At 39.5% G+C, this 10,163-nt stretch overlaps 1 protein-coding gene and 1 long non-coding RNA gene across 2 annotated transcripts in view; one reads left to right on the top strand and one right to left on the bottom strand.

Annotated features, from left to right (window-relative positions):
• SMPD4 (sphingomyelin phosphodiesterase 4) overlaps nucleotides 1-9,878 on the bottom strand; it is an 18,540-nt gene extending 8,662 nt beyond the window's left edge. The window contains exons 1-8 of the mRNA XM_026859796.1: nucleotides 9,793-9,878; nucleotides 9,157-9,299; nucleotides 8,931-9,006; nucleotides 7,949-8,057; nucleotides 7,292-7,344; nucleotides 6,561-6,712; nucleotides 5,184-5,316; nucleotides 4,462-4,533 (exon numbers count right to left, since the gene is read on the bottom strand). Coding sequence (XP_026715597.1) covers nucleotides 4,462-4,533; nucleotides 5,184-5,316; nucleotides 6,561-6,712; nucleotides 7,292-7,344; nucleotides 7,949-8,057; nucleotides 8,931-8,999 — 588 coding nt within the window. The 5' untranslated portion in view covers nucleotides 9,000-9,006; nucleotides 9,157-9,299; nucleotides 9,793-9,878. The remainder of the gene's footprint in view (nucleotides 1-4,461; nucleotides 4,534-5,183; nucleotides 5,317-6,560; nucleotides 6,713-7,291; nucleotides 7,345-7,948; nucleotides 8,058-8,930; nucleotides 9,007-9,156; nucleotides 9,300-9,792) is intronic.
• Nucleotides 9,792-10,163, top strand: part of LOC113486104 — a 12,397-nt gene continuing 12,025 nt past the window's right edge. Inside the window, exon 1 of the long non-coding RNA XR_003399540.1 lies at nucleotides 9,792-9,881. This is a non-coding gene — a long non-coding RNA (uncharacterized LOC113486104). The remainder of the gene's footprint in view (nucleotides 9,882-10,163) is intronic.

The raw sequence follows: 10,163 nt of genomic DNA, 5'->3' as shown, positions 1-10,163 counted from the left end.
CTGGCTTTACTGAGTTCTCCTTCCTATGCTGGTACTCATCTGCCTTATAAGAAAGAATAATCCTAGAAAGAGTTATGGTAAGAATAAGAACTGCTTCAAGTCCTGTATGATCCTGTTGCTTCTAGCATCATTATGGGTGGGAGTAGCACAAGGAGTGATGGTGAGCCACAGTGATGTTACTAACAGAACGAGCGTGTGTATGATATAGCAGGGAGATGAATGAAGTGAAAAAGAGCTAGTTCTCCTGGGTGCCCAGCACCAGAGCTGGTCTGCTGCAGAATCTGGGGACAAAGCACCAAACAATCTCAGTCCATTGCTGAAGGCAGATTTTAAAATTTGTATTCTAAGTTTCTCATGTTTCTCAAAAGTTGAGAAGAATATAAGTGAAATAAAAGATAGAGCTGCAAGTATAATGAAAGATGCTGGAAGAGTGTATTAGGCAATAGCTGCAAGATGTTTCCAGGATGCCAAATGCAGCCATGCTGAGGTAAGACACCGAGTATGACTCTAGGGGACTGGCAGACATTTTTATACAAAAAGCTTTCACTTCTTAAATCCATTCATCAGTATTTTCAGCGCAGGGGGCAGGGACAAGGGGGGGTTGTGTGTGTCCTTTCTCTGCAATGCCCGAGGCAAAGCAGATGGGGTTTTGTAATCTCTTAAGGTTTTTACTACACTGTAAAGTTAACTTCAGGAAAATTCAAGGACTGATAATAGATACGTAGTACAGCCAGATCAGAGACTCTTCTAAGAGAGAAGATAACCTGTTACCAGTTCTAATGAAGGCTGGTCTTGTGTTCTTGACAGCCCCTGGTAAGTCAGCGTGTTTTTCACAGTTGTGAGGAGAGTTTATATAAGAGGGTAGAACTCTGAGAAGTTACTTGGTCCTAGAAGTTCAGATCAGGATTTCCAAAAGCAAGTAGAAAGCTTGAGCTCTTTGCTATAGGCCTTGAATGGGTGTAATAAAATTCTAGGCTCCCCTTGAAGGTACCATGTGAACTTACAAAACCACCAGTACCGCTATTTCAATACATCATTCCAGGTGGTGGGGGGGTGGGAAATGAACATCACAAATACAGTCAGGGACAACATATCACAATAACAACTGCAGCCACAGTATCCTCTTCTTTCTAGTCATCAGTAAATTGATTGCACAGTATTTCATACCCTTTTATCAACTGGGAGCAGGTGTCAAAAAAAGTATGGCTCTAAATGGCTGTGGCTGTTCTCTTTGCTACCCTCAGAGCAAGTACTAGCAGGGGATATGGAGCTTTTGCCAAATAAACTCCCCATTTCAGAAGTTAACTGAACTGCAGCAACAAGGATTTACAACTGTTACGGTGTTTTGTTAAATAATGAAGTATTCAATATTCAAAATGCAATTTTTAAAAATATTATTCTGAAAACTTTGTCATTTCTTCTTGTGCTGCTGGAGAAGCAGGGTTTGTACACTGGGAAGAAACTCAAATTGGTACTTTCTTCTTCCCAAGGAACAGGAAGAAAAAAAGTATGGCTTTTCATAATCACTGTGAGCCCGTCCATTACGTTTCCAGTTTGGAAAAATCCTCTGTCTTCTCTGTCTACTTAAAGGCTGTTTAGGAAGGATGCAGGTCTTGTGAATTTTTTCAAAAGAGAAAATTACTTTTACAATTAGGAAAACATCACATGTATAAAAAGGAAAAAGACATACCTAACATACAGTGTTATATGCTGATGCAAAAGGCATCTTGCCTTAACACTGAAATCTCTGCAGCCAGATCCCTTCTTGGATGAATAAAGTAAAGAGTATTTTTGATGGTGTGATGATGAAGAGGATACTGTAGCAACAGTGACACAGATGTATGAAATTCATGAAAAAACATAAAACGAAAAATGTGCACTATACAGATCCCAATGACTACTGTCAGGCATCTAAACTAACTCTCCAGATCACACCTCTGCTGCCTTTAACAGCCCTTACCCAATCTCCTCTAGTGCCAGTTTGGTATCTTTTGGTTTTACACTCTTAGAGTGGTAAGATTGTTAGTGCAAGCTCCCCAACAGCTCAAACACATCGTCTGCTTCATAATCGACTCCCCTGCCACAGGAATCGGCAAGAGCCTGTAGTCTAATGGGTGTTTCACATGCAGTGCTGGGGTCTGTGGCACCTGGCATTGGAAGGTCAGGAAGCATTAAGTAAAGTTTTATCAAACAACTTCTTTTTAAGGGTTCATTGGTATTATAGCAGAAGGGAATAGGAAAACAAATGCTGCACACTTGGGCTCCAGGTCATCCAAGGAGAAAAAGCAAATAGACAATGTAAAAGAATGGGAAAATAGTTAAAATCATAGGGAAAACAATGAAACTCAGCATAGCATATTGTGTCAACCTCTGGTTCACAACAGACCCAGAAAGAATTCAAAGCAGTAAAGCAGAAAAGAAGTACATCTTCTCAAAAGAAATTATTTACTATTCATTCCCATTCCACTGTCTTCTACTTGTAAAGAAGTCTGTGATGACATTAACAAGGTTTAAGGAAAATCTATCATTCCTTGAGGCACTTCACAGAAAAGTTACATATCTGGGATCTGGCTTGGACCATCAAAGCTAACAAGTCTGGCTGCTGGACAAAGAAAAAGCAAGTTCTGTGGACCCTCATCCTACCTTCCACTACAGGTATGTAGCCATTTCAAGTCACTGATGGTCAAACAGGTCTTGATCCAGGGATGAATGGTCACTAATTACCCCTCCTTCCACACACACAGAAGGCTAAATGGAATCAAGTGAGCCTGCCTAATTATTAATAATTTTAAGAATAATGTTTAGGCTGATCTTGGGTTTCCAATCAAGCCCTTTAACCCTTATGTTAAAACGGAACTTGCATTTCTGTATATTCTACTTCCTCATTTGAGGAACTATGAAGCAGACTATTCTCCTTCAGCCCACCCCAAGACCAGTCTACAAAGCTGAGGCTTATGAACAGTCCTGTTCCCAACTGATCTGAAACCTTGCCGCAGTCCTGTGGGAGGGATCCTTCATCCGTTTATGGATGTCATAGGGAATTCCAGTCCCCTATACAGGTGTTCTAACCCTCAAAGACTTTTTTACATGCCTACGATTACTTCCCATCAAAGATGAAACTACACTACCACCCAGGAGTTATAAGCTCAAGTTGTGGCTCAACACAGCTTGTAGAGGACCCCGAAATGATGATTTCAGAGAACTTTAAGCTCTACCTAGGCACTACTCCACCATAACATTGACAGTCATTGTCTATAACTGCTGCTCCCTAGTGTAAGAAGAGAGCATCTGAAATACAGAGGGTGAACAGAGGAGAGAAGTTTAAAGCAATCATTATTTCTGGCCTAATCACAGCGCTTGATGCACAGAGACTGGACAGACAGACAGACCAAAGGTACTTCAAGCAAAGCCTTTCCATCACAGGTGCACAGCCATGCTGCTAGGAGTCCCAAGTGGAGACTTTGCAACATTAGTGAGTTTGCATTTTGACCTTAAGAATAAAAAACAAAACCCATCACACTTCAGCTCTCCAATGTTTTTCTCTAGCAAAATATAAATATGTTTGTTATTTTATAGCCTGTGGAGTAAAGGATTATAATTTCTCAGTCAATTAACCCTCATATTGCTCTTTCACACAGGAACAAATCCTGAGTAGCTCTTTGTATTTTCTTCCCTTTCTATGAAAGTCCCACTGTGACCCAGAGGGAATTCAGAGGATCAACATTTTCTCCTTCAAATTCCCTTTACATTTTTAATGCCTTTGATCTTAGTCTCCCCCAACACTTACTTAGTTTTTACATGCAGTAGTTTGTTAATGAACAGGCCACCACAAACTGCTTAGAACAGTGAGCAAGAACATCTGAGCAAGAGCTTGTAAGATATTCTGAACTCTGTAGCTACAGAACTGCTTCTCACACCATTATGGTGAAAAGCATATTTTGGTATATGAAACAACAGAAATGACTTACTTAACTCTGAAGGACAGTTCAGCAAGATTTCTTTTTTTAATTTGGATTTATGCTAAAAGACGGTTACAGATCTTAGAAATTACCAATTGGTATTTCAGTAACAGTTGCTATCACTGCTGAAATAAATTTTATCTATTTTTAGCAGCCATGTTGCCCCAGTGGGACTTAGCACTATGGTTTTAGAATGGCATCTTCCCTGTCATCAGTAGTTTGATTACTGGTGTTCAGATTGTTGTGACCATCCCACAAACTCATCTTTTACAATAAAACAAAACAAAAACAACACAACTTCTGCAATGAAGGCAAATCTGGATGACACACTTATTCACAACATTCTTCATAACTGGATTAGCAATTCTGACACACTCATGTAGAGACTTTGGCAAGTTATTTCTATCCTTTAGACCAATATACCAAAATTTCTCCACAGATTTACCCCAAGATAAGAGGTCAACTGTCAGATGACGCTCATGAATGAAGTACAAGCTATTACCTTGACATGAGGGGACTGCATTTTCTGATACATTTCCAGTGAATAATGATGAAGCCACATTTCAACAAAGATCTGCAAAACAAATATTTTCTCAGCTAGGAAAGAAAAATAATCCAGGACTTGTCAGTCACAAGCTAGGTATAGGGAACACCATGGTATATAATTTGAATACTAAACTGTACTTGTGAACAGACTGGCACCCATTCAGAGATGTTTCAGGTTATCATCATGTCAATGCCGATGACTGAGCTGGCATACTGTTAGCACCTGCTAAGCATTAATAATTCAGTTCAACAACATGGTAGGTGCTTGTTTCAGAACAACTGTTAAGTCCAGATTCCCCTTTCCTTTCCCTTGATGGTGAACAGAATCAATTTCTCTGTGATTAACCTTTGCTTAGAGCATAGAATTTATGCAAGATTCAAGGAAAAAAAAAGAAAATCATGTTTAGAAACTTTTCTGGAAAAAATTACTCAAATGTTTGACATCAGTTGCTAGATAAGCAGCCAAAAAAAAAAAAGATACTAAGTGTCTTTCTAAATTACAACTTAACAGTTACACAGTGGTTCTTTGTTTCACTAACTGTACTGCTCAATTGCAAAAACATGCTAAAGCAAAATGGTGTAACTGTTTAAAATGGCATCTCTGGTTTAAAAAGAAGAGATTCCTCAATTAGCAGCAAGAAATGTTGCAAGGTGTTTTCTTCCTTAAATCCAACTGACCTGAAGCAGTGTTTCTGATCTCCAGATCTCCTGGGAAGCTGGGTCAGCATTCACAGAAGGCTGATGGGCAACGTGCCGTTTCAGCAAGCTGGTGTGATGCATGCCGTAGGAAGTGAAAGGCACTGCTGGAGACCTTTAAAAACAAATGAAAGGACATACTGAAGTCAGTAAGCCTCAGTACAAGGAAACAGATCGTTGCTTTTCATCATCAGTTTAGAAGCTGCAAAATAGTCTTTAAGTAAAACTGCATAGTTGATTATATACAGTTCAAACTTCTGTGATGTGTTATAATTACTAGTCCCATTAACTGTAACTGTAAACAAATATCACTATTCATACTGCACTGAACCAGCTTTACACAGACCTGATGTTAAGCTCAATGACACATGGTTTTTCACTTTCTCCTTTGGTTTGTTTTCTTTCACTCTGCCTTCCATATTCATAATTCACCTGATCTGTATTTTACCAGGTATATGCTAAGGCTCAACAGACCATGGAAATTAATATTTGAAATGTATTTAAAATGCAGTTATCTAAAATATAATGGCTGTTTCTACATTTGTATAAAACTGCTAAAATTGGTTAACATTTTATAAATTCGAGCAGCAAAACCATTTTGAAAACACGAACTTACACACACGTAGCCATTACAAAGAACAAAAGACTGGGTGCTTGTATTGGAGAATTCTCACTTCACCTTTGTGAATTTGTTTTTATGCCATTATCACACAGACATATAGAACTTCAGTGAGTGGTAATAATCTTTCATCCTCTTTCTTCCAGTTGTGGCTAAATAGCTTGATCTATTACCATGCAAAAACTCACTTGAAAGGCAGTCACTTATAGGATCTGATTACTAATATGTATCTTGTTTTTTTAAATTTCAAAGAACCACAAAACAGGTAATGAGAGCATTAAACATTTAAGGATGGCAACCTCAGAACTGCAACAAAATGACCAACTGCCAAGTTGGCTGGCTTTATAACAGCATCAACTAAAGACGCAAGTTTCCTCGTGACAGTGGTTATCACATACCATATCTATCTGAAGACAGTAAAAACTATTATCAAGTACAGTCATATCTGTCCTACTCCAGTTGCAGGGCACAAAACACAACTGGAGTTGTTGAACTGATGAATTTTTGCTGCCTGTACATGCCTTTTCTGCTCAAATAATAGCTACCTTTCAGACTTTCAAATGAACCATTTGTGGTAAAACTAAGTGAATGTAAATCTATTTATTTTTTGCAATTATATAGTAAGTATATACAGATCATAAAGAGCAATGGTGTTTTCTACTTGTTAGAGATTTTGTTCCACCAAGATGTATTTTGTAAGCACTGTTCCCGCAATTTGTCTCTGGCACTGCAGTCCTTACCTGGGAGTCGGGGAAGGGATGGCTCCCCCAGGATTTGAAGAAGGTAGAGGAAGGACACTTCCTTCTGTGGGTAAGAAACACTTCAGGTATGTGTCCACCAAGGTGAAATAAGCACTGTTGGAAGGGCTGATGTGGTGGGTGATGGGTGAGTTCTGAAAGAGATGCACAGGATATACCTGGAGTTACATACTGTCACTTTAAGCCACTGCTAGGGAGTGTCTGCTACACAGCTGAACCCATTTAGTATAAACAAGCAGAAGTCCAGTGGTTTTAAGGAGTGACTTGACAACAAAGACACTTTGGAGCAAAGGTAAACTAACTAACTGTAAGAGAACTGTTGCTGTAGTAGTGAATGTAGCCAAGTAGAGTGCAATGTTAGATAGCACGGGTAACAACAGGAAGAGGAACCAAATAACCAGACACCATAGAACAAAGCTGTGGTTATGACTGTATATAAAGAGTGTTATTGGGTAGAGGGGTAGGGAACCCATTTGGAATCCACTGCCTGCTCTGTGTTAGCATGTTGTTGGACAGACTGCTCACTGGTATATCTAAGGTGGGTATTTTGTTTATTATCCAGTCTTGCATCATCAACTCAACCAAAGTAGTAACAAATTCTGAAAGTACAGGTAAAACTGCTGCTGATTTAGCTGGACAGCATCTCAGCAGGCTCTTAAAGCACTGTGAAGAAAGAATATTATTTCAAGGGAAAAATTGTGAAAGGTACTTACCTTCTGTGTAATCAAACTAATTGCAAAGTAAAACATGTAATATTCAAATGGATCTGGAAGATCACAGTCAAGGATCAGGTAATAAAAACAGGTACAACTTTAGATATCTGAGGATGCTGACTAGACATTAATTTTTTATTTTATCAATGCTAAATTAACTTGCTAGAGCTTAACAGCAAATTCAGCTTTACCTTCTTGCTTTCCAGCTGACTCAAACATTAGTAATGGAGGTCTTCTCTATGTGACAAGGTGTGTTTGCATTACTCTTAGCACATGTGACTATCTCAAACTGAAACCAGTGCAGCAGAATCTAGTCTGCTTCCAACTAGTACGCTAGCTGCAAAGTTAACATGCCCTTTTTCTATCATATTACATAAACTATGAGTAGTTACGAAAACAAAAATTGTGAAATACAGGCTCTACTGAAATCACTGGGAATTCTGTTGGCTGAATAAGGCCAGAAATTCCCCCACAAGGGTTTATAAGAAGAGGCCAAATTTATCTTTCACTGGAATTCAAACATTTCTAATCAGCCCAAACTCTTTGGCACAACTGTGATTTACCATAGACACATAATAAATATACAGCAGAAATGCTTGTAATATCTCAGTTTTAGATATTTAAAAGGAATTAAGTATCCAATTGTTAAAAGGATACTAAGAGCTAAGTTCAAACCTAAACCACCGGATGAAGGAAACTGGACTTTGTTGTGGTATAAAGAGCATTCTGGTAGGACTTGCTCTTGTATTGAAGCCTTCACAGGGCCCTGAAAGACAGAGTAATGAAATGTTAGTTTGGCTACTCAGCACAATTGCAGAGTATGCTTTCAGTGAAGTCCTGCTGCATACCAGCATTCTGGGACGGACTCTACATTCAACTCAGTGGGATTTTACTGCATTACACTAGTTCCTTGTGTATATACATATTTTTAGCAGATAACTGCCAACTTGCTCATTGAAAATGAGTATTCAGTATAATTAAAAGAACCTTCACTAAGACTTTTCCAGCTGGAGTGGGAGAAGACGACTGGTGTTTGCCTGATGGCTGATGGTTTTGTTAAGGCAACTGAGCCAAGGACCAGCAACTACTATAAACTTAAATGATGTTTCCTCTTGTTAAAGACTATAGCATCATCTGAATCAATTTCTAGGTAGCAGGCAGCTGGTAGCAATGGAATAAACAGTGAAACAACTCTGCAGATAAACATTTTTTGTTTGAAATGTCATACTTCATATGCAGGATAGCAGTTAAGTCTTCAAACACATGAGCACACAGCACAGCCAGGGAAGGCACTGCTGTGTGATAAGCCTGGAAAACTATTTTCAATTCTGCAATTACTGTTTAACCAAGATAAAGCACACAACTTGCTCTGGGGACAAGGTAAGAATCACAGTGCAGTTTTCATGGCTGGACAGCACAATTATCCAGCTACTGACCACAACCACACCACCTCCTACAAAGTTCATAGCTGGGAACTCTCCTCCTCTAGCAACTGTTTAAAGAAAAAGGTATGCTCTAAACCTGGAGCACTGAGGCTATACCTTGGCCTGTATTGAACCATACATATAAAATGCGTGCAGAGTTCCAGTAGCTGCAACAACAAATATATTGCTTTCCTACAAATTTTTCAGTTACTCACTGGAAGAGATGAGACTGGAAAATCATATCTGTACTCCTCTGCTTGGAGCTTGTAAACCAGCTTCATCATTGGGCCACTGCAAACAAGCATCAGAAAGAAAATCCATGGTAAGTACCCTCTCCTGTCTCACTTTAGTGAGCTTACATTTGCACAATGAAAGAAGGTCAAACACTGGTTATTTGTTCACCATATGTTTTTTAATCTGTGCTGAAATGATTCAGTTTACCTGGGATCCAGGAAAGCCAAAGCAACAGAATATTCAGTAGGATTTGTTCTTCCTTGCAAACAGCGAAGATTCCAGCCTACAATGATGCCATCCAGGCTACCAAAAATGCTCTCCACCAGCCATGGGAAGATGCCATGTAGTTCCTTTAGGGGGAAACAGACACAAATAGTTAAAATGTACAATTCCTCACTTGGACAACCTCTACTGCACACACTAGAATGCATAACAATACTGTCTGCCAGCTATTTATAACTGTTTCCAGATTATCACTGGGCAGAGCTTCCATTCGGAAGAATGTGTTATAGTACTGCAATTACAGGAAACCTGTCCTGGTTTCTGAATTTAGTAGACTTCCTACTAAAGTCGCAACGATACTCATAAGCATCACGTGCAATAATTTGTCACATTTTAAGAATTAGTTTACCTTATAAACTGGGGCCAAAAGCTATTAATAAAGTGCAGTCTACTGAAATGAACTTTTATTAACTAGAAAAGGTATATAGCTCTTGGGAAATACTGCATTCCCACTGTTTCACCTAGGTCCTCAAAACTCTTGATAAGAGAAATAGGAACGAAAAAATGAGCAATATGAAAAAAGCAAATTCCCCTGAAGCATGGTGGGCAGCGACTGCTCACCTTAGCAGGAAACTCCTCAATCACCGTCTCGAGATCGTGGCACCTCTGAACAAACGGTTTGTTTACACAGTCTGCTTTCAAAGTGGCCTGTTACAAGTCATAAGGAGTATCAGATCACCATTGTCAAAGAGAACAATATTTATCACAGTTATTACGTAAAAATCCTCTAATTACGCCGCTCTTCCGGTACAGCATTTCTGTTGATACGGCTGAAGCTACCCCGACCAACCTGGTAACCTCACAGGTACGTAACAAAGCCGACAGTTAACCAGAAACCTCAAGCCCAACCGAAACGCGACGGCCCTTGCCGCTCCCCGCCCGGCTTGGCTCGGTTCGGCCCCTCGGCTCGGCGCCTTCCCCGGTGCCCGCCC

This window comes from Athene cunicularia (genome assembly GCF_003259725.1).
Source record: "Athene cunicularia isolate RWA chromosome 15 unlocalized genomic scaffold, athCun1 chr15_part1, whole genome shotgun sequence".
In the NCBI taxonomy this organism is placed as follows: domain Eukaryota; kingdom Metazoa; phylum Chordata; class Aves; order Strigiformes; family Strigidae; genus Athene; species Athene cunicularia.
This window is presented reverse-complemented; position numbering and strand designations above follow the sequence as displayed.